Here is a 25,299-nt window from a genome sequence, read left to right as displayed (position 1 = left end):
ATTACAGATCAGTCTATAGTCTCGACAATAGAACATTCTATAGTCTTGACAATAGAACATTCTATAGTCTTGACAATAGAAAATTCTATAGTCTTGACAATAGAACATTTTATAGTCTTGACAATAGAACATTCTATAGTCTTGATTACAGAACAGTCTATAGTCTTGAGTATAGAATAGTCTATAGTCCTGACTATAAAATAATCTATAGTTTTGACTATAGAATAGTCCGTAGTCTTGACTACAGTAAAGTCTTCAGTCTTGACTATAGAATAGTCTATAGTCTTGGCTATAGAAAAGTCTATAGTCTTTACTAAAGAATATTTTATAATCTTGACTATAGAACAATCTTGACAATAGAACAGTCTATAGTCTTGACAATAGAACAGTCTAAAGTCTTGACTATAGAACAGTCTATAGTCTTGACTATAGAATAGTCTATAGTCTTGACTATAGAATAGTCTATAGTCTTGACTATAATATAGTCTGCAGTATTAACTATAGAACAGTCTATAGTCTTGACAATAGAACAGTCTATAGTCTTGACTATAGAACAGTCTATAGTATTGACTATAAAACAGTCTATAGAATTGACTATAGAATAGTCTATAGTCTTGACTATAGAATAGTCTATAGTCTTGACTATAGAATAGTATATAGTCTTGACTACAGTAAAGTCTTCAGTCTTGACTATAGAATAGTCTATATTCTTGACTATAGAAAAGTCTGTAGTCTTTACTAAAGAATATTTTATAATCTGGACTATAGAATAGGCAAAAATCTAAACTATAGAATAGTCTATTGTCTTGTCTATAGAATAGTCTATAATCTATACTATAGTCTAAGGTCTTGGCTATAGAATAGTTTATTGACTTGTGTAAAGAATAGTTCATAGTCTTGATTATTGCTTGTCTTTAGAATGGTTTACTACAGGCAAACAGTTAAGTAAAGTCAAAAGACTCCGTTTTGACGTGTCTATTCTATAGTCTATTGTCTTGTATATAGAATAGTCCATAGTATTGACTATTGTCTTGTCTATAGAATAGTCTATAGTCTTGACAATAGAATAGACCAACCTATTAGTAAAATTCGTGATTGCAATTCACACCATGCGTTTATTCATTCAATTGCGACTGAGTTATCAATTTATAATAAATATATCGTGTGAACATGATACTTTACTTTATTATATATATTTGAAATGCTTTTCTGTCAGTGTATCCTGATTACACTGACACAAAGCTTTATATAAAGATTTAATAACACAAACAAAAATGCATACAAAAGGGAAAACTAAAAAAAAAAACAGGAAAAAAGTAAATGAGACCAGTTTCACAAATACATAAATACACAAACACACACAGACACTCTCTGATACATTAACAAAATATGTAAAAAGAAATCAGGAAAAAACAAACAAAAAAAGCAGAGGAAAAAACTCCAGTTACACGAAAACCAGATGCTTAACTTTATTATTATGAGATGGAGTTAGTTTTGGTTATATGTTTAAATGTACACGAGTATTTATGTATGTGTGTGTGTTAGCACACAAATACATATATAGATACAAACATTAATTTCTTATAAGTATATAAACAATTCTATATACAATTTACTACTGTTTGCATACATACATATGTATATGAAACGTTTTGTTGGAATATAATCTTAATTTCAATTATCATGATCATGTTCTAAAGCATATTTACTCGTTTTTGTTTCTCAGTTTCACTCCCAGTTTTTACAACCACAACGTAAATCTTAAAAGGAATTATATAGTTTAGCTTAAGGAAAAACAAAATTATTCTATATATTTAAATGTTTTCTTTTTTTTCATGAAAAATATGTAAAAGAAGTTTTATTTTTTACTTTGAATGTAAATTATGTTTGTAAAAATATAAATCAAAATGAATATGAAATTATCACAAAATCTAAGACATGTTTAAATATGTATATCCGAGAGCCAACGAAATGTTTTAGACAAATTGCCACTACGTTGAAGAAAGTTGGTGGGAAATTTTTAAAAGTAATGGTCAAAGTATAAAAATTGTAATTGTGAGGTATATGAAAACAAGTAGGAAAGTATAGTCGGGCATGGCCGACCATATAATACCCTACACCATGAGTATATTTTTAAAATTTTTATTTTTTATAAAGAAACTTTTATGTTGAATATTTTTCCAAAATATTTAAGCAATTTATTGATAAAAAAAACTAAAATTTCTAAATGAGGCTTTATATAGGTCAAATTGGGCCGATCCTCGGTAAATTTGGGAAAAGGATATATTTTTAAATAACAGTTAGTTTTGTTGAGTTTCATTACGATACAAATGGTTACAAGTCAATTTTAGACGTTTAAGACATTTTTTGAAGGGGGGTTTGTATGGGGGCTAGGGTCAAATAAGGGCCGATTCTAACGAAAATCTGCAGTGTCATAAATAGTTATGTAAAACTTATTTATGCCAATTTTTAGAGAGATAATAGAATATTTGACGTAATTAAGGCATAAAAAGTTCAAATCGGGAGGTACGGTAGTATGGGGGCTAGGTGAAATAATGGATCGATTTCAACCATTTTCAATAGGCTTCGTCCCAAAAAACATGCTTGGTCCAAATTTCATCAAATTATCTTGAAAATTGCGGCCTGTACCTTGCGCACAAGGTTTACATGGACAGCCAGCCAGCCGGACAGACGGACGGACATGTCTTAATCGACTCAGAAAATGATTCTGAGTCGATCGGTATACTTTAAGGTGGGTATTGGACCAATATTTTTGTATGTTACAAACATCAGCACAAACGTATAATACCCTCCCCACTATAGTGGTGTAGGGTATAAAAATGCAACCGTAAAAAGTAAATTTTATAGAATTTTTGGAGTATAAAATCTTTGAAAGTAGCTCATATAAGTCCAATGTCATAATGTCCAATTAGCATTCTTTTAAAAAAGAACTACCAGCAAATAAAATTCGACAGATGCAGCCAAAACAACATTAAAATCTGGAAAAATCAAACGTTTCGGATCCTTTAGCAAAAACAGAGCATCTTTCAACATGTTAGCGGATATGTCAACTGATACGTCTGAATAAAACGAACTTACATCCTGCAGCACTTCAACTACCTCTACCAAAACAAAAAAACTATGTGTGGGACATTGATCTTAGAATAGAAGCTTTAAAGCGAGGAGTTGATGAAAAGTTTAACTAAGAGAATCAAGTATTCGTATTTAATTAGACAGAAATTTTGCTAAAGCACAAAGTAATCAGTGGATTGACTATAAACAGCTATAGAGCGAAATATATCCTTTATGATTATACATCCGGTAGGTAAGTAGTTATTGTTTTAGTCTATCAAAGCAGAGAACGATAGTTCGAATCCCACCATAGACACTAGTAAACAATCGCACAATAGGCCCGATGAGGGCCCAGGATTTTTTCGACAGATATAATGATCATTTAATACATCATCCTTTTAAACTAATTATGTGTTTTAAATGCTATCAGTAGCCTATAGACTATAGACTAGACTATAGACTAGACTATAGACTAGACTATAGACTAGACTATAGACTAGACTATAGACTAGACTATAGACTAGACTATAGACTAGACTATAGACTAGACTATAGACTAGACTATAGACTAGACTATAGACTAGACTATAGACTAGACTATAGACTAGACTATAGACTAGACTATAGACTAGACTATAGACTAGACTATAGACTAGACAATAGACTAGACTATAGACTATATACTAGAATATAGACTATGTACTAGAATATAGACTAGACTATAGACTAAACTATAAACTATAAACTAGACAAATGCTCTCAAACAAAGCAATCAGTGGTTCAGGAGCTGGACCATATTTTGTTTAACTGTTAAAATTTGGAAAGTACTTCCTATGTGGACCAATAATAGATTACTTAAAGGGTTTGTATGGATGAAAGACTAATCTCAATATTAGAATCCTACTGCATGGAATCTTAAAGAAAAATTTTATTTTCTATTACGCGGTCAACCTTGTACTCTTAACTTTTATTTTTTATTAAAAATATATTTTATTACTCTGATTACTTTCGTGACCCAAACCAATAATATTGAGCGAATAAATATTTATAGACATTTTCCGATAATTCCACCTTTAAAAGTTATTTAATAATTATTTTTTATACAAATGTTTTCTTAACAATTAACTAAATGGATAAACATTAAAATGGGAAAATAAATTGCAAATAAATAAATTTTCATCAAACTTACTCATTGTGTGGTATGTCCTCGTCCTGATCGGCGACAATAATAAAAATGTTCAATTTAAAAATTAAAATGCCCAATAACAGGGTGAGTACACAAAATTGTTTATGCTCCATTATGATAGATAATATTTATATCAATGATGATGATGACTGACTGACTAACGGATTGACGTCTAGTATGATGGCGATGAGGTTTTTTTTGATGACAACCGTAACAATAACAACAATTAAATTGCTGATGATTACAATGTTGTTGAAGTTGTTGTTGACAATAACGATGTTATTGAGGGTGGCGAAGGCGATGACGTTGATGTTATAAACGATGACAATGGCATCAAACGAAATCAATTTGAGGGCGTGGAGGGGGAGTAAAGGATTTTAATGTTTTTCTTTTTTTAACTATTGTTGGCAAATAGTTTTTATTGTGTATTTTTGTTTATTGTTGTATTCGAAGTTATTCTCTTTTGCACTTTTTTTGTTGTTTCTATAGTTGTTTTTATTTTTCGTTTTATTACTTTGTTCTCTTAGGTTTTTTTTTTTGCTTTGTTATGCTGTATTATTTGTATTATTACGTAGTTAATGTAACAAAGGTATTATATTTGTTATTGTTTTTGTTATTGGAATACTCAATACTGTTAGTTAAACACATACACAGGGCTACAATAAAAAAAATGAAAAAAAATATGTTGAGTACACGTGAATGACAAAAAGATGTTGTAAACAAAACCACTACTCTCACATACAATCGCTCACTCATTCACTCAGCATTGCTCACATCACCAATACAACAAACGTTTAAGCGATGCAGCAAAAGAAGCAGAGTGAAAAACAAATGAAAAAGATTATAAGGATTTTAAGAATTCGTATAACACAACTGACTTCACGAATATTTAAGGTTTTTTTACTTTGATTTTCTATAAAATTGGTGTGTATGTATGTATGTGTGTTAAATTTATATTGAAAATATTATTGTTGTTGTTAAACTTGCTGGCTTTTGTTGTTGTTACTTTATGTTTTTTCACCAATACTAGGTGTGTGTGTATATGGGTTAATATGTTTGTTTTTAAAAAAACCTTTAGGGCACTGGATTCTTGTTGTTGTTTTTGTTGTTAAGGTGTGTGTGTTGTTGTTGTTGTTCTCTTAAAATGTTTATGTTTTTGATTTCAAAAGGTAGAAATCACTTATTATTTAATTTTTCTTTTTTTACTCATTCCTGCTCGTTCATTCGCTTATTGTTGTTTGTTTTATTTATTTCTTTTTTCAGTGTGTTTTTGTGTATGTGTTCATGTTTTTATAATTGTTTGGTAAATTTATTTGTTATTATTTTTTGCTGCTGTTGCCACTATTTCTCATGCCTATGATGTTGTTTGAATAGTTGTTGTTGTCATTTTGTTCAATTGTTCCTTTATCGTTTCTTTGATCTTGTTCCTGTTTTGAATTTTAATTATTTTAATGGTTTTATTGTTTGTTTGTCTTTATATTAATGTGTGTATGTGTTTTAACCCTTTTTTTACACTAATTTTAAAGGCCAAAGTATTTAGGTTAAAATTATTGCTTGAAATAAAAGATTTGTTAAAGTATGATTTGTTCCCAAAGGAGTTAAAGGCAAACAGTAATTGTTTAAATTAATTTCAAATACACATACTAGTACATACTTTTGAATTCAAAGTGAGAATAATAAAAAAATAAATTATTTTAATAAACATTAGTTAATTGTTTAACTAATGAGCAAGTTATATCAAATGTTTATATATTTTAACAATGTGATAAAATTAATTTTTTTTAACTTTTTTGCATTAACGTTGCTTAAAATGGCGTATGATTACTATTTATTTAAAAATATAACTCATACGCCTCTACCATAATAAAAAATATTATATATTTTTGTATTAAGTGATATCTAGTCTTTACACATTTTTATTTCCAGTTTAGTTCTAGTTCAGTTCTAGTTCAGTTCTAGTTCAGTTCTAGTTCAGTTCTAGTTCAGTTCTAGTTCAGTTCTAGTTCAGTTCTAGTTCAGTTCTAGTTCTTTGTTATGCTGTATTATTTGTATTATTACGTAGTTAATGTAACAAAGGTATTATATTTGTTATTGTTTTTGTTATTGGAATACTCAATACTGTTAGTTAAACACATACACAGGGCTACAATAAAAAAAATGAAAAAAAATATGTTGAGTACACGTGAATGACAAAAAGATGTTGTAAACAAAACCACTACTCTCACATACAATCGCTCACTCATTCACTCAGCATTGCTCACATCACCAATACAACAAACGTTTAAGCGATGCAGCAAAAGAAGCAGAGTGAAAAACAAATGAAAAAGATTATAAGGATTTTAAGAATTCGTATAACACAACTGACTTCACGAAATATTTAAGGTTTTTTTACTTTGATTTTCTATAAAATTGGTGTGTATGTATGTATGTGTGTTAAATTTATATTGAAAATATTATTGTTGTTGTTAAACTTGCTGGCTTTTGTTGTTGTTACTTTATGTTTTTTCACCAATACTAGGTGTGTGTGTATATGGGTTAATATGTTTGTTTTTAAAAAAACCTTTAGGGCACTGGATTCTTGTTGTTGTTTTTGTTGTTAAGGTGTGTGTGTTGTTGTTGTTGTTCTCTTAAAATGTTTATGTTTTTGATTTCAAAAGGTAGAAATCACTTATTATTTAATTTTTCTTTTTTTACTCATTCCTGCTCGTTCATTCGCTTATTGTTGTTTGTTTTATTTATTTCTTTTTTCAGTGTGTTTTTGTGTATGTGTTCATGTTTTTATAATTGTTTGGTAAATTTATTTGTTATTATTTTTTGCTGCTGTTGCCACTATTTCTCATGCCTATGATGTTGTTTGAATAGTTGTTGTTGTCATTTTGTTCAATTGTTCCTTTATCGTTTCTTTGATCTTGTTCCTGTTTTGAATTTTAATTATTTTAATGGTTTTATTGTTTGTTTGTCTTTATATTAATGTGTGTATGTGTTTTAACCCTTTTTTTACACTAATTTTAAAGGCCAAAGTATTTAGGTTAAAATTATTGCTTGAAATAAAAGATTTGTTAAAGTATGATTTGTTCCCAAAGGAGTTAAAGGCAAACAGTAATTGTTTAAATTAATTTCAAATACACATACTAGTACATACTTTTGAATTCAAAGTGAGAATAATAAAAAAATAAATTATTTTAATAAACATTAGTTAATTGTTTAACTAATGAGCAAGTTATATCAAATGTTTATATATTTTAACAATGTGATAAAATTAATTTTTTTTAACTTTTTTGCATTAACGTTGCTTAAAATGGCGTATGATTACTATTTATTTAAAAATATAACTCATACGCCTCTACCATAATAAAAAATATTATATATTTTTGTATTAAGTGATATCTAGTCTTTACACATTTTTATTTCCAGTTTAGTTCTAGTTCAGTTCTAGTTCAGTTCTAGTTCAGTTCTAGTTCAGTTCTAGTTCAGTTCTAGTTCAGTTCTAGTTCAGTTCTAGTTCAGTTCTAGTTCAGTTCTAGTTCAGTTCTAGTTCAGTTCTAGTTCAGTTCTAGTTCAGTTCTAGTTCAGTTCTAGTTCAGTTCTAGTTCAGTTCTAGTTCAGTTCTAGTTCAGTTCTAGTTCAGTTCTAGTTCAGTTCTAGTTCAGTTCTAGTTCAGTTCTAGTTCAGTTCTAGTTCAGTTCTAGTTCAGTTCTAGTTCAGTTCTAGTTCAGTTCTAGTTCAGTTCTAGTTCAGTTCTAGTTCAGTTCTAGTTCAGTTCTAGTTCAGTTCTAGTTCAGTTCTAGTTCAGTTCTAGTTCAGTTCTAGTTCAGTTCTAGTTCAGTTCTAGTTCAGTTCTAGTTCAGTTCTAGTTCAGTTCTAGTTCAGTTCTAGTTCAGTTCTAGTTCAGTTCTAGTTCAGTTCTAGTTCTTTTTTCAGTTCTAGTTCAGTTCTAGTTCAGTTCTAGTTCAGTTCTAGTTCAGTTCTAGTTCAGTTCTAGTTCAGTTCTAGTTCAGTTCTAGTTCAGTTCTAGTTCAGTTCTAGTTCAGTTCTAGTTCAGTTCTAGTTCAGTTCTAGTTCAGTTCTAGTTCAGTTCTAGTTCAGTTCTAGTTCAGTTCTAGTTCAGTTCTAGTTCAGTTCTAGTTCAGTTCTAGTTCAGTTCTAGTTCAGTTCTAGTTCAGTTCTAGTTCAGTTCTAGTTCAGTTCTAGTTCAGTTCTAGTTCAGTTCTAGTTCAGTTCTAGTTCAGTTCTAGTTCAGTTCTAGTTCAGTTCTAGTTCAGTTCTAGTTCAGTTTCAGTTCTAGTTCAGTTCTAGTTCAGTTCTAGTTCAGTTCTAGTTCAGTTCTAGTTCAGTTCTAGTTCAGTTCTAGTTCAGTTCTAGTTCAGTTCTAGTTCAGTTCTAGTTCAGTTCTAGTTCAGTTCTAGTTCAGTTCTAGTTCAGTTCTAGTTCAGTTCTAGTTCAGTTCTAGTTCAGTTCTAGTTCAGTTCTAGTTCAGTTCTAGTTCAGTTCTAGTTCAGTTCTAGTTCAGTTCTAGTTCAGTTCTAGTTCAGTTCTAGTTCAGTTCTAGTTCAGTTCTAGTTCAGTTCTAGTTCAGTTCTAGTTCAGTTCTAGTTCAGTTCTAGTTCAGTTCTAGTTCAGTTTTAGTTCTGTTCTAGTTCAGTTCTAGTTCAGTTCTAGTTCAGTTCTAGTTCAGTTCTAGTTCAGTTCTAGTTCAGTTCTAGTATTCTCCCCGAGGAGCAGTGAGTGTATTAAGTAAAAATATCATTTCACCACAAAATACATTATTCCAAACCCACAAGTCAAAAACAATATTAACATGTAAAATAAAAAAAAACTAAAAACAAAAACTAAAACAAAACAAAACTAAAAACAAATTTCAATTAAACCACAAAGACATATTTGCCTGCAGACATACATCAAAGGGTTAAATTAGAAGGGAAATTGAAAGCGAAATTTGTTAATAACTTTGCAAACACAATTATTGGGGAAATTATTTAAAGCGAATTTGATTTACTGTCAAACGCCTGTTTATAATATGAACACACCTGCAAACACACGACATTTAATGGAAAACCAAACGAAAACTAAACAAACAAAAAACAACTTCCTGTTAGTTTAAGTGCATGAGACAGATATACGTGTGACACACAAATCAATTAAAATGTATATATGTATGTAACTATGAAAGAGTAGTTTGAGAGAAAGAGTGGTATTTACAAATGAAATGCAGATAACGGAAATAAATTTCCTGTTTGTCGGGATTTGTTTTTTTTTATTAAATTGTTGTTATTTTTTTTTTTATAGAATTACTCACTAAATATAGTAGTTTATTTATTATTTTGTTTTGTTTTGTTTTTTTTAATGTTGACTTTTAACCTTTTGTTTTTGGTGTTTTTTATTTATACGTTTGCTTGCTTGTTTTTTTTAACAATTCACACAGTATAATTAATGACCAATGTTAGTGTAGAGTTGTTGTCGTCGTCGCTGCTGTTGTTTGTCACTTAGTAATCCTGTTTGCTGCTTGTGTATCTGGTTCTGTTGTTGATTACATGGTTCATATATTTTATTTACTTTAGATTTGGCCATCATTTCTACAATTTTTTTTTTTTTTTTTTTTGCCTTTGTGTTTAATTCATTTATATGTATATAGAAATATTTTATATTTTTTTGTTTGTTTAATGGCAGAATTGTTTTAACAAAATTTTATCATGTTCCATAAATTTTACACACATTTATTATTTAAGCGTGTCTGTAGTAAAACGACTTAGTTGGAGTGGGTTGTGTTAATGTTTAAAACGTTGTTAGTGAAAAATTTATTTGATTCTTTTTTCACTTTTTTATTCAAACGTTAGGTTTAATTGTTGTTATTTTTTGTAGCTGATATGTTGAATATCTGTAAAAAAAGAAAACAGGAAATTATTAGGTTTTGATTACACTATAATGCAATTATTAATCTTGATTAATAGTAAAAGAACAAAATGTATTTAGACTAGACGTATATTTATTATCAAAGTATTTAATAAAATTTTAAATTATTTATTACATACATATTTTTATAATAAATAGGCTAGACGTATACATATTACAAAAATAATTAATATTATTCATACTCTAAGTGGTACAGCTGATATATTTGCATAATTAGAAAAAATCGAAGCGTATGAGTTATGAATTTGAGTAAGTAGTAATCATACGCCATGGAAAGTAATTGAATTAGAACTGAACTAGAATTGGACTAGAACTGAACTAGAACTAAACTAAAACTGAACTAGAACTGAACTAGAACTGAACTAGAACTGAACTTGAACTGAACTAGAACTGAACTAGAACTGAACTAGAACTGAACTAGAACTGAACTAGAACTGAACTAGAACTGAACTAGAACTGAACTAGAACTGAACTAGAACTGAACTAGAACTGAACTAGAACTGAACTAGAACTGAACTAGAACTGAACTAGAACTGAACTAGAACTGAACTAGAACTGAACTAGAACTGAACTAGAACTGAACTAGAACTGAACTAGAACTGAACTAGAACTGAACTAGAACTGAACTAGAACTGAACTAGAACTGAACTAGAACTGAACTAGAACTGAACTAGACTGAACTAGAACTGAACTAGAACTGAACTAGAACTGAACTAGAACTGAACTAGAACTGAACTAGAACTGAACTAGAACTGAACTAGAACTGAACTAGAACTGAACTAGAACTGAACTAGAACTGAACTAGAACTGAACTAGAACTGAACTAGAACTGAACTAGAACTGAACTAGAACTGAACTTGAACTGAACTTGAACTGAACTAGAACTGAACTAGAACTGAACTAGAACTGAACTAGAACTGAACTAGAACTGAACTAGAACTGAACTATAACTGAACTAGAACTGAACTAGAACTGAACTAGAACTGAACTAGAACTGAACTAGAACTGAACTAGAACTGAACTAGAACTGAACTAGAACTGAACTAGAACTGAACTAGAACTGAACTAGAACTGAACTAGAACTGAACTAGAACTGAACTAGAACTGAACTAGAATTGAACTAGAACTGAACTGGAACTGATCTAGAACTGAACATAAACTGAACTCGAACTGAACTAGAAATAAACTATAACCGTACTAGAATTAAATTTATAAAATCTTAACATATTTATTTCAAAAGCTAACACTATTAAACTTGATTTTTTAATTTAATTATTTCTTACTTTAAAAAAATACAAATTTTAAATTTCCATCAAAAACTATTTATTAACAAGCAAAAAGCCTAGACTCTTTTTCTAACAAATAACATTATTTGGCTCATAAACTTTATTAGAATATTTTTGTGAAAAATATACCTAAAAAACCCTTCAACTCATATTTTCAACCCAAAAAAAAATAAAAAAAAATGTTTCGATTTTCTTTATGTAAAAAAAAACAAGTTAAATGAAATAAATTTTTATATATTTACTGAAAAAATGTAAGAAAGTGTATGTATAAGTACAAATTTATATGTGTGTGACTGTTAGTTTGGCAATAGTATGCATAGAGAAAAAAACTAAAAAAGCAACATCCCCAAGGATATCACATGATAATTTCTATTAATAACGAGATAGAAAAGTTTGTTGGTCTAAAACTGAACTAATAAACACACAAACTGATAAACACACACTCTTCTAATGCTCAACTATTGTGTGCCAAGCACTCATACTCACACACATATACATATGTACATACTCTCAAAAGGGAGAGAGAAAAACGACAGCAGCAAACACTGGCACTATCAGAGAACTAAAACCAATTTCTGAGGAAAAAGTTTTCTAATGTAAAAAAAAACAAATAGACACTTACATAAATACGCACACATACAAACACACATACGGTGACACTAAAATGTTCTAATAACAAAAACAACAGTAAAATTGTGATAAAAACTACAACAACTGAAGCTTATGAATAAAAAGTACAAGAAAACGTAAAAGAAAAGTGCACCAAACAATAACAACAACACGCTCAAACACTCATACTGCTGAGGATACAAAAATAATGGCAAAAACAAACGACAAACAGTAACTGACAATCATCACAACTGTTAAGGCAGCATCGGAAAAGCAGTTACAAAAACAACCTCAGCAGCAGCTATTTAAAAGAAGAAAACAGCAACAATGTTAACTACTTTAAACGACAATAACAACAACGAAAGTATGAAAAAAAACCAAGAATAATGGTAATTTATCGAGAACATATTCGGTTTTCTTGTTTTTGTGTCTGTCCGTCCATCTATATGTTATTCTTCCTTTACACTAACACTACTTCGTTACGTATTTTTGCTGCTTCTTAGTCCTTCATACTGTCATTCATACGACAAAACGTTTGGAAAACTATTCATCGATATTATTATGTTTTTGTTATTGTTGTTACTGATATTGCTGCTGCTCTTCGAAAAACATTTACTTATTTTTGTTTATGCACATAAATAAATGTTGCTTATTTAGCGGCTTTTTGTGGTATTCAGCAGTTATTATCGTTTTATTAACAGGTTCAGCTTCATATAATATCAATAAAAATGTCATAGTTTCGATATCATCCGATCTAGTCTATAGTCTAGTCTATAGTACAGTCTGTAGTCTACTCTATAGTCTAGTCTATAGTCTAGTCTATAGTCTAGTCTATAGTCTAGTCTGTACTCTAGTCTATAGTCTAGTCTATAGTCTAGTCTATAGTCTAGTCTATAGTCTAGTCTATAGTATAGTCTATAGTCTAGACTAGTCTATAGTCTAGTCTATAGTATAGTCTATAGTCTAGACTAGACTATAGTCTAGTCTATAGTCTAGTCTATAGTCTAGTCTATAGTCTAGTCTATAGTATAGTCTATAGTCTAGACTAGACTATAGTCTAGTCTATAGTCTAGTCTATAGACTAGTCTATAGTGCAGTCTATAGTCTAGTCTGTAGTCTATTCTTTAGTCTATTCTATAGTCTAGTCTTTAGTCTAGTTTATGATCTAGTCTTTAGTCTAATCTATAGTCTAGTCTATAGTATTTCAAAATTTTGAATTTTTAGCAACAAATATTGATGCTATATACATAAATTTAGCCCAGATCGATAAAAATCGTTTACAAAAATTTACTTAATAATTTGGCAACACTCTTAAGTTGAACATACTAACATGTGCACTTAAAATATTCGATTAAACCAGAACAGTTCGCAAACCACAACATAAGATTCTAAATCTATTTCTTTAGCCATTTAACATTTTCTTTATTTCATTGTTATTTATTCACTTGGTTTACGACACTTTAACATATACATACACATACAAAGACACACATTCATGTGTATACACTTAAACAAAGCTATACACACTTTCATAAAATATATAGTATAATAGATGTCTTTGAACATTGAAGGCTGACTATTTGGTTTCCTGTTGTATTCGTTTGACTGCCTGCTGGGCTAGCTGGCTGGCTGGCTGACTGAGTTTCTTCAGTTGCATTTCCTTTTGTTGCTGCAACTACTGATGTTGTTTTTCAGTTATTTAATGTGCTCACATACATACATACGTATTCACATTCTAAACGTTAAGTCTTAAATTGCTTGTAAATGTTGAATGAGTGTATTCTCTTTCTTAATAATCTTATGGGGTAAACACACTCATACTTCGACATAGCCAAGTATCATTGGCATTAGGAGAATAAAGAAGAAAAAAAAAACATTGACATATTTTTCGTTATATTGGCCAATATATTGGTTTAAACGAAAAATTTTATTTATTTCAAATTAGTATCATCTATCAATTGGATCATACTCATACACATGCAACACTGTTGCACTTATATTGATTGAATATGAGGAATTTTGGAAGGTACTTTTTATGAAGAAAAGTATTTTTGTACATTTAAAGGGATCAAAAGTTTAAGCAAATTACGGATCACAAACGAATCGCTTAACAAATCATTGTCGCCACTTCGCATGAATGTCGAAGTGCTTAACGTGAGACTTGAACAAAGAACCATCACCCCTAAATCCTTCAATGAAGAACTCAGGTGGCAATTTTTGTACATGAGTTGGGTCAGTCCACAAGCACTTTGCTGAAGTACTCGAGCTATCTATTCTCTGACCATTGCTGCCCCGTTGCTTAACTTCCGAGATGTAAAACATCACTTCCGTTTACAACCACACAGCTGGGATGGCCTCTGTTGATTCGGCAACAGCAACTAGAGACGTGTTTGGTAGTCCAAAAAACTCAACAAATGGATCAGGATACCTCCGTTATGAACCGATAATGTGACAAAGAAATTAGGAATTCCAAAGTCAATAATTTCAATAATTGCCACGACAAATAGTCGCGTAGAATGTATCAATATGAGATGGCAACAGCACCGAGAATCTTCCCCGACTCGAAGAAGGCATACTAAAACTAATCTCCAATATATGGAGGCTTTCTCCATCGCATCAGTTCCATTCTCATGATCATAAAGATCAATCTACGGGATGACTGGCAACCATTGAATACTAAACTGACAATTCCCCAGCATATGCCGGTGGCCCATAACGCGATCGGCGTCCCAAAATCGATCGGGTTTAGGTAACCAGCATATGCCGCTTTGTACACAGACCTATTCGAAGAAAGAATTATCCAACCCATTAGGTATAGGATATATCAGTCCTTAAACCAACATTCTTTCCGAATTTGGGTTTAAACCACAACCACTACATGGATCCCGAAGGTACCGCAACCAACTGACTAGCCAGGACATAATCCTACGGGCAACCCGTAGTACCAGATCATGCGGTGCTCTGGTTGGATCTCATTCAATCTATGCAAGGACTATGTCAGGCAGAAGACTGTACCAATTTATAGTCCCGGTCAGACTGAGGTATTGGAAACACCTCATTTTAAAACCAAGGTGGAGGCTTCACCAAGGTATCTTCACGGGGAAATCGCTAGGGTATCAAAAACGCAATATCAAATAGAAATCAATCATTGGATCTTATTGCTCTTAAGTTTATATAAAACTAGCTATAACTAGTTTGCTTCGCTACCCTCATTGTAGTAGAATATCTACATATACATATTTCTATAATCAATATTGGAAATCTTTAAAAGTGTCCCTTATAAGGACCTTATAAGTTTGATTTCATGAAAAAAACACTTGAAAGTACCAAATACTTCCTTTGCATAGATTTTCCTTAAATCATGGTGATGCATGCTAGTTGTCCAGCAGATATTCCTCTCATACAGTTTTTTTATACAATCAGGAAACTTGGTGTCCAATTTTAAGCTTTTACGTTCAATATTATAGAAAATTCGAAAGTATTAATTAAAGATCAGAAAACGTATTTAATATTATACCAAGACATCTCTTTTTTCCAATTTCATGTTTTTTAAGTACCAGGAAAAATTCCATTTTAACATTCATTCACTCAAGTCCCTGATTACTTAGTTTTATATTTCTATGTTCATTATAGTAGAAAATTCGAAAAGTACCATTTAAAAAACGTTGAAGTACCAAAAGCTCTCAATAACTTTGGGCGTACATGCTTAATTTCATGTTTTTAGGTTTAAAATTATAGAAAAGACAAAATGTAAGGGCCTTATGCAAAAACGATTATTAAAGTTAACAATGGTTTACAGCACACTTTTTCTATATAAAAACAGGTTTTAACAACCATTGTTAACTTAATAATCGTTTTTGCATAAAACGGTAATAGTTTAAAGAACGAAAAATATCATCATTAATTCCCTGTTTATTGGTTGTCATTTACTCCGAGGTCTACAACAGCTCTCTCTTTCACGCGTACGTATAAATATGAGTAGGAGAACTAAAAGTCCAAAAGTATCTAAAATTCCTCTTTTATAGATTCTCATTAATTCCCAGGCCCCACATGTTTAGTTTCTTGTTTCTAGGAAAAATATAGACCCGACAATTTAGCCGCCGCCGTCGCCTTCCAAAAATGGTTGCGCCGCCGCCGATCATTTTGCATCGGCTTGTATTAGGGTTCTATAGTTGAAACGAAAAGTCGACTTTTCGACTTTTTTCATTTAGTTAAAAGTCGACTTTTCGACATTTTGCATTTTATGAAAAGTCGATTTTTCGACTTTTTTCGAGTTTTTTCCGACTATTTTAGAGTTTTTAACATTTTTCCACTTTTTTAAAATTTTCGACTATTTTTGACTTGTTTCTACAATTTTCGAGTTTTCGACTTTTTCCGACTTTTCGTTTTTTTTTACTTTTTGACTATTTTCGACTTTTTCCAACTAATTTTTAAATTTTTTCGAGTTTTTCCGACTATTTAGAGTTTTTGACTTTTTTTTTAAATTTTCGACTATTTTTGACTTGTTTCTATAATTTTTGAGTTTTTGACTTTTTCCGACTATTTTCGACTATTTCCGACTATTTTCGACTTTTCGACTTTTTTCGACTTTCTCCGACATTTCGACTTTTTCCGACTTTTCGCTTTTTTCGACTTTTTGACTATTTTCGACTTCTTTCGACTTTTTCAACTAATTTTTACCTTTTTCGAGTTTTCCGACTATTTTAGAGTTTTTGACTGTTTTTTTTACTTTTTTAAAATGTTCGACTATTTTTGAGTTGTTTCTACAATTCTCGAGTTTTCGACATTTTCCGACTATTTTCGACTTTTTTCGACATTTTCCGACTTTTCTCGAGTTTTCCGACTTTTTGACTATTTTCGACTAATTTTTAACTTTTTTTTGAGTTTTTCCGACTATTTTAGAGTTTTTGACTTTTTTCCTCTTTTTTAAAATGTTCGACTATTTTTGACTTATTTCTACAATTTTGAGTTTTCGACTTTTTCCGAATTTTCAACTTTTTACGACTTTTGGACTTTCAGACTTTTCGACTTTTTTCGACTTTTATTAACAAAGTCGACTTTTCGACTTCTTACAGACGATAGTAGAGTTATCGACTTTTTTGCAACAAAATAGTCGACTTCGACTTTTCGACTTTTTTCGACAAAAAGTCGATTGTTCGATTATTCGAAAGTCGATTTAAAGAACCCTAGCTTGTATCTCTGACATGGGATGCAAAAAAGCACCAAAACATAGTTCTAACCCCATTATTCTTTAAAGGAGCCGAATATGAGAAAACTACTAGACATCTGTCCGCTTTTTTTTTCAATGAAATGTTTTGGTATTTTTTTAGTTTTTTAACCCTTAAACGAATTCCAAAAATCCCATCTTAATGGAACGATTTGGTGGGGGACCAATCTCTAGTTCAAATTTCAGCTTCTTGGGTTCAACCGTATATCCATTTTCATTTGTTTTCACCCCCATAAAAGAATTTTTAAAAATTCCGTCTTAATAAATCAATTTGAAGGGAGACCAATTTCCTCTAAATTTCAGCTCTTCAGCTTCAACCGTTTAGGCGGTTACCCAGTTAGTAGGCTTGTAATATTGGATTGATGATGGATGGATTCTGCTTAACAGCTGTTGAAGCAGTTACTCTCCTAATAGAAAGGTATTCTTAGTTCTTCCTATTTTGAACTTCGTGACCGAGTGGCATCAGTTTTTATTAATAGATTCCTAATAGATATCTAAAACTTTACGTCAGCAATTATGTCTAATTGTTTTAATTGTTAAATAAAAATGCAATAATGTATTTTAATTTTCCTTTAAAAAAATCATCCTCTTAACATCCCGTTTCTAATTCAAAGGATCTCATTATCATTATCAAACGAACTCGCTCATTCATTGCAAATATAATAACACAAGGACCATATTGCATATTAAATTTTAATGCATTCAAATTTCAAGGCACTTTTTTGTATTATTCTTTTTCTTTTTTTTGTTTCATACAACTAAAATTTTATTACAAAAATTGATTTTTTTTTTTTGCTACAAACAAACCCACGAACTCAGTAGCAAACATAGCAAGAGAGATTCGAGCCTAGAATCGTATGAGTTTAAGCACTTTTATATTGTTGTTTACGATACGAGTGGAGGTTTAACAAGAAAGGTCAAATTGAATTGAATTGGTCATCATCATCATTATTATTATTATTTTTATCATCATCCGTTGTCCTCCATCCTTGCATTGGCATTTGAAAAAAAAGAAAAAGAAAAACATTTGTACGTCTACAATGTTTTATGTTCTTTTAGCAAATGCATACAACGAATACATGCAAACTACTAGTGGAAAGAAGGTACATGAGGGAGGAGTAGTAAGAAGAAGGTCAAACGATTATCAAAAAGTTACATTTTCATATTTTTAAATGTGTTTTTTTTTGCAATTGTTTCTGTATTTAAATGAGGAATTTATTGTTTTTTTTCTAGTTTTTGAACTTGTTCTACATTTGTTTCAAAAATCTCTACAAGATTAGATTGTTATAGTTTCTATTTAAATTTAATATATTGAACATGTTTCCAACTGCTAGAAGTGACGAGAAAATCTGACAATTCAGTGTAAAACAAATGTACAGACCAAGATATACACTTGTGTGTCCCCTGTGATGACATCGTGAGGACGACCTGCCTTCCTAACCTTACATTAGGTATACATTTCCAAATTTGGCCTGAGAATTTCTAATATTTGAAGCCCGAAGTCACGTCATCTGTTATTTTTTATTGTTAAAAATCTTTAATAACTTCTCTTTTCTTCGAGACATTAAGATTGAAACCCTATAACTGCTGTAAGAAGGTTGTAAATTCTCACAAACCATTAAATCGGTAAGCATCCTGCATTGAGACTCTACGGTATTAGATAGAGTAGTTTCTTCTATGATGGCACAATTTTCTCATTAGGCAAGAGACGTCATTAATAAATACTGGACAAACTGAAGGCGATAAACAAACATCAGACCTACCCGATTACATAAGAGAGACCGGATAGAATTTTCCCGGCAATCAGGCAAATCCTTCAAGAGAATTTTGTAGTACACCACAGGGTAGAATTTTGTCTGCTTTGCAAACGATATTGTAATATTTCCAAAGGGAAGAAGGACCGACGAAGCCCGGAACACTTTTCTCATAAGGCAAAAGACGTACATACTAAAGACATAATTTGACGAAAACTTTAAGGCATTGATCCCACATAGAATAGCATGATCAACCGAAACATTAAATCAAAAACCCGTAGAAATAAGTTGGTATAGCAACTTATTTCTACGGGTTTTTGATTTAATGTTTCGGTTGATCATGCTATTCTATGAGGGATCAATGCCTTAAAGTTTTCGTCAAATTATGTCTTTAGTATGTACGTCTTCTGTACGTCTTTGGCTCTTAACTTTGAGACATCAGTCGATCACATACTAAAGACATAATTTGTTGGGAACTAGAAAGCTTAATTTGTCGGGAACTAGATATACTATTAAGGTCATGCGAAACATTATAGCACTCCCTTGCTATAAGTTTGACTTTTAACTGCGAGCTTAGTGATCTATTACAAATATCCAAAACATAAAGGCATTGCTAAAATATCATTACAATCTTTTGCTATCTGGATGACTCTAAACTGGAAGACAATACGGGTCTGGGAAAAGGTTAAAATGTTTTCCGACAGTCAAGTTCTGTAAGAGACACATAACCGAATACTCTTGCAGAGAAAAGTAGTGCATCATAGAAGGGAAAAGAAGGGAACTCAGAATATATAACCTGATGTATACAAAACCGTTGAACTCGACGAGGGTTAAATAAAAAACACGGACAAATGAATAAAAAAGATTCTGTGGGCTAACCCTAACAAGAGGAGGAGGAGCAACCTTCAAATTTAAGGGTACAAATTTTAGTTTGTACGTTCAACGGACGAACAAACATGTACTCTTCTCATTTAAAAGAGGTGCGGGGAGTACCCCTTGTATTTGGGAACTATAAGCTAGTGGTCTCAAATGTATCCTCCGTCTTTCCTTGGAATATAGAACTACGTGAACCGGTAGCCCACAATACAGAGTTTCGGACTTTATGTTGCACCAGTTATTGAGAATTCCCTTTTGTTACACATAATAGCTGAGGTTAAAATACCAACTCTCGGGAAGAGAATTTTGGTTAAAAAACTGTGAAATTTATATTTCAGAATAAATTCTATGCTGTTGACAAAATAACAACTGATACCCCACAGAGGAGTGATATGGAACTAAAGTTAGAAACCGATGGTTTTTAAAGGAATAAGATACAGACTAAATCAGAGGTGTAATGATCAACCCATATATTTATCTGAATGTGTCGTATGTATTCTCTTGAATGTGTCGGACCAATGAGAAGCGTGCTTGGTTGGCATCATTTTATTTCATTCATTCTTTATTTATGTTCGGACTCCTGTCTTTCCACATTGTTGTCTCTTTGAATTAGAACTTGTCTTTAGCTTATCTGATCGATTTGTAATTTTTTCTACCGATTATGTCTCTAGATGATGTTGCAAATCAACATCTTAGAGAAAGTCACACAAAAGCAGTGGCAGTGGAAAGTCGTTTAACAGTTCTCGATGTCAAGCCTGGTGTTCAGGTAAAACTCTAAATACTAAAGTGAAGGGCATGATCACAGTAATAAATTCATTAATATAGATTTTATTCCAAATAAACATCTACTTCAGACAAGCTGAAATATAACAGATTATATAGATCCCTGGGCCATCAACAAATTCGTTCTAAATTGGAGTTAATATTAGTTCGAAATTAGTTCTCTGAAATCGTTATGAAATAGTTCTAAAATCATTGACTTTTATTCTAATTTTTCAACTTCAGAACTAGCTCTTATCTTAAATTTCCATTTACGTCTAAACACCCGTTTAGTAAAGACAATCATCACTTTAGTGTCCACTTTGTAAGCGAGAGAGAGAGGTCACTTAAAATACAAAACTAAGCTTTTTGCTGTCTCTTTGAAATCTATAGAGTGACGATTAACTTCCTCGTCAGACATGAAGTCGAAATGCTTTACATGAGAACCTGTTGTGTTGCCCTATCTCACGGTGGTACTTTTTCAACCACTGGGTGAATAAAAAGTAAACAACTCACCACTGCCCCATTTGTGTATCTTACACGCAATTCTTGTACATGGTCCACGTACAAGCACTTTGCTCGAGTACTTGTGCTATCTTATTTTCGAGATGTAAAACATCATTTCCGTTTACAACAAAGCAAATGGGATGGCCTCTGTTGATTTGGCGAAAGTGCCTAGAGACGTAACCTGTAGACCGAATTACGAATTCATCAAATAAGCCGAGACTTTGTTCTTGCCCACAGGAACACACTGTGGTAATTCTGATATGAACATGTCTGGACAAGGAAGGAAAATTCAATGGTATCATTTGTTTATGATACTTTTCATACAACATCAGACAACCTAGCACACTTCTCATTTATCCGACACAATCGTAAGAGAAAAACTTACGACACATTTATAATATGTAAGTTGGTGGGTGAAGCCCGCATACCCCACATTCATCCCGTACCATATACAATTAATACCAACTCATTTCCAACGCTTAGTCCCACAGTCACTCCTCAGTGGGGTATCTGTTGTTTCGGTAACAGCACCGAACTTATACCGAAATATTGACTTTATCTTACATCAGTCTTTTAACCGCAACTCACACTTCCCGCGAATTTGGGTTTAAACCACAGCCACTAACTACATAGATCCCGAAGGAACCTCAACCAACTGACCAGCCAAAACATAGTCCTGCGGTCAACTGTCCGCCCAACCTATCACATCAGACAACCTAGCACACTTCTCATTTATCCGACACAATCATAAGAGAACAATCGTACGACACATTTATTATATGTCAGTTGGTGGGTGAGGCCGCATACCCCACATTCATCCCATACAATATACAATTAATACCAACTCATTTCTAACGCTTAGTCCCACAGTCACTCCTCAGTGGGGTATCTGTTGTATAGGAAACAGCACCGAAATTATGACTTTACCTTACATCAGTCTTTTAACCGTCACTTACTCTTCCCGTAAATTTGGTTTTAAACCACAGCCACTAACTACGTGGATCCCGAAGGAACCTCAACCAACTGACCAGCCAAGACATAGTCCTGCGGTCAAATGGCCACTCGAAGTATCAGATTTTGTGGTTCTCTGGTTAGAAGTCTTTTTATTATATGCAAGGACTAAGCCAGTCAGTAAAATGTAAACACCAATTTATAGTCCCGGACGACTAGAGGTGTTGATAGCACTTATCTACCCCCGGAGTGCAATACACCAAGATGGGATCAAGGTTAACATGCCCAAAGGTGAGGTTCTCCGTCGGGCAAGCACATGTCATCTAAAATTTCGGTGTCTAGGCGTAACCCTAAATGGTAAGTTGGTAACTGTTGGGTTACAATTAATACACACACACACACACTAAACTCCATTACAAAATGTTCCTTAAATTCAAATGGAAAAATAAGTAGAAAATAAATGGATTAACAGTCAAAATAAAACAAACAAAAAAAACTAGAAATAGACAGAAAAACAACAACAAAATAATCAAACAAAATAGAATAGATTTATATCAAACATTAAAGAAGCCAAAATATGAGGGTTGGGAGACGATAAGGAGGCCAAAGGAAATGCAAAAGAAGAGGTCATTTAAACACAAGGAAAGTAGAAAAAAAGCACATAATGAAATTTAAGAAGAGGCCGAAAAATAGATTACAAAAAAAAAACCTTGCAGAGTGAGTAAAATTGAAACAAAAACAATATATAGTAAAATAATCAAAGAATAAATGAAATATAAAAATGAAAGGGAAGTAGTAAGAATATCAAAAAAAGGATTTTATTAAACGAAAAAAATAATAGTAATTTGAGGCAAATCAAAACCTGGTTGTTTTTGTTGTTGTGCACGTTTTACTATAACAAGAAAAACGCAACCAAAAAAAGCAAGAAAGAAAAACAAAATTAAAATGAAATTAAAGAATACAAAAAAAGAAGAACAAAACAACACACGACATGAGCACATTTGTAATATTTTGAAAATACAGGCGCGAAAATTGAAAAAAAGCAAGAAAACGAAAACTGTGTAAAGAATTGTCTATCATACAAAATGCCAGCATGCGCTCAAACACAAACTGGATAAAACCCCTCCCCCTCCCTCAGCAAAAACAGAAAGAAATAACCTTGAAAGCGAAATATATTAAGAGGATAAAACGAGCTTTTAGTAACACTTTAAATGAATTATTAATGTTGTTTTGAAAAATTTAATTATCTTAATTACATTTGTTTTTGCAAGAACAAAAAAAAAAGAGAAAGAATGACGAAAATGATTTGAAAAATATTGCAAAAAAATGTTAATACATATAAAATGGTCACATGACTTTTGTTAGGATTTGGTTTTTTTTGCAAAAAAAAAAAAAAAACAAATTGAAACTGTTGCTCTCTATGGCTTTAAAGAAAAACTCTCATTAAGAGAGAAAGACTGGAATATTATGACAAAATTTATGATTTGTTTGTTTACTCACACGAACTTTTTTTTTGAAACTCTCAGGCACTGTTTCTCTTTTTCTCTCTCTCTCTCTCTGCAATATTTTCGAACTTTCGAACGGTTGTTGTTGTTGTTTTTTATGCTGAAGAAGTTTTTGTTGTTAATTTCTTTCTAAATTTTAAAGAAAAACTTCACTTTCTGCTTTAAACAATACATAGATGATTTATGTTATTGTGTTTGTAGCTGCTATTGTTGTTTTGGTCCATGGCCAACAAAATAAGTTGTTGTTAAATTACAAAATGGTAGTTGCTGTCAATTTGCTCAACCACAAATTTGACAAGTGTAATGGCATGTCAACTCATATTAAATGAGTTTAACTCTCTTTCTCTCTCTCAAACACTCTCGGTTTCTCTCTTTTGCACACATACACATACGCACACATACATAAACAAAAGAGAAATTAGAAATTCTTGTAAAAAATTAACAGTCGGCTTATAAAAAGCGGCACATTATAATAAATACTACTACTAGGACTACTAATGTTACTTCAATTTGGGGATGCGCCACGCGGCCCAAAGTGTGTGTGCGGCAGAGGTAATGAAAAGGCTCGTCTTACGCGACACGTTGCTACTACACACACTATATACAATATAATACAACTACTACGAGGACAACGACGATAACGTTAAGTATAATAATGAGGAAGAATAGAAGAAGAAACAGAACAACAACAACTACGACTACGATGACTACGACGATGATAACGACTATATATATGGAGGATTTTGACTATATGTATGACATTAACGACAACAATCGTTATGCGCTACTTGTGCTATAGTAAATGTATGAGTGTAAGTGTATGGGTATGTATGTATGTATGTATGTATGTATTATGCTGATGGTTACAATAAGGAATTGTGGTGTACAGAGATTTTTCGTTTTGTTCGAAAAAAAAGAAATCCTTTTTTTTCTTCTTAAAACTTGCTTTTGTTTTAACACAAAATCTTAAAAATTTTTCTCAAATTTTCTTTTTTTTTTCTAAAAATTTTCCATAAACATTTTCACATTTTACACTATTTTTAAGAAAATTTCACTATTTTCATTTAAAATTTTTTATACTTTTATATTTTTTCCAAGTGCAAAAAAAAAAAATTTAAGGTGGATACAAAAATTCCTCCACCAAAAAAATTTTCCTTTTTTTCTATATATTTTTACATGCCTATTACATTAACAAATCAAGCGTTAAACATTTTTTCTCATTTCTATATCTTTAAAATATTTCTTAAATTTATTTTTATTTATTACTTTTTTCGATTAAAAATTCACATCTTTTTCATGGTATTTCATTGGATATTGTGCAAAAACAGATTTTTTTTATATCTTTTAAATTTTCTTTTTGATTTCTTTTCAAAACGCGTTCACACAGCTTTGAATTGAAATTTTTCTATATTTTCTTTATGGGTTGTCTTGGTTACGAAAGACATCCACATTCGAAGGGTTCACGCACTAAACTGAGGCTTCGTTATTGTTTCGTTAACGTTATGTTGCTTGGTTGGTTCGACGATTGTTGGCTGGATGTACTCTTCATATATTTTAACATAAAGTTGTTGTGTTTTATACAGAAAAAAAACACCCCCCAAATATATGCCCCTCAAGGTCCCCCTTTCTAGTTTGAGTATGTAGTGCATTGTTTTCT

At 31.5% G+C, this 25,299-nt stretch overlaps 1 protein-coding gene and 1 long non-coding RNA gene across 4 annotated transcripts in view; both read right to left on the bottom strand.

Annotated features, from left to right (window-relative positions):
- Positions 1-5,876, bottom strand: part of LOC111680893 (voltage-dependent calcium channel subunit alpha-2/delta-3) — a 113,331-nt gene extending 107,455 nt beyond the window's left edge. Inside the window, exon 1 of one of the 2 annotated variants that reach the window (XM_046950287.1) lies at positions 4,262-5,876. In XM_046950287.1, the coding sequence (XP_046806243.1) occupies positions 4,262-4,371 (110 nt within the window). In that variant the 5' untranslated portion in view covers positions 4,372-5,876. The remainder of the gene's footprint in view (positions 1-4,261) is intronic. The other variant, XM_046950289.1, reaches the window with a different exon arrangement.
- Positions 5,877-6,285: 409 nt separating this feature from the next.
- LOC111685431 lies at positions 6,286-25,104 on the bottom strand. 2 transcript variants are annotated; one of them, XR_006941230.1, is made up of 3 exons: positions 24,909-25,104; positions 9,555-10,133; positions 6,286-6,401 (listed from the first exon to the last, which is right to left on the bottom strand). It is a non-coding gene; the product is annotated as an uncharacterized LOC111685431 (long non-coding RNA). The 2 variants fall into 2 exon arrangements; XR_006941232.1 differs by having other exon boundaries at positions 9,617-10,133.
- Between the last annotated feature and the right edge of the window lie 195 nt (positions 25,105-25,299).

The sequence above is a fragment of the Lucilia cuprina genome, chromosome 2 (genome assembly GCF_022045245.1).
Source record: "Lucilia cuprina isolate Lc7/37 chromosome 2, ASM2204524v1, whole genome shotgun sequence".
NCBI classification, from domain to species: Eukaryota; Metazoa; Arthropoda; class Insecta; order Diptera; family Calliphoridae; genus Lucilia; species Lucilia cuprina.
This window is presented reverse-complemented; position numbering and strand designations above follow the sequence as displayed.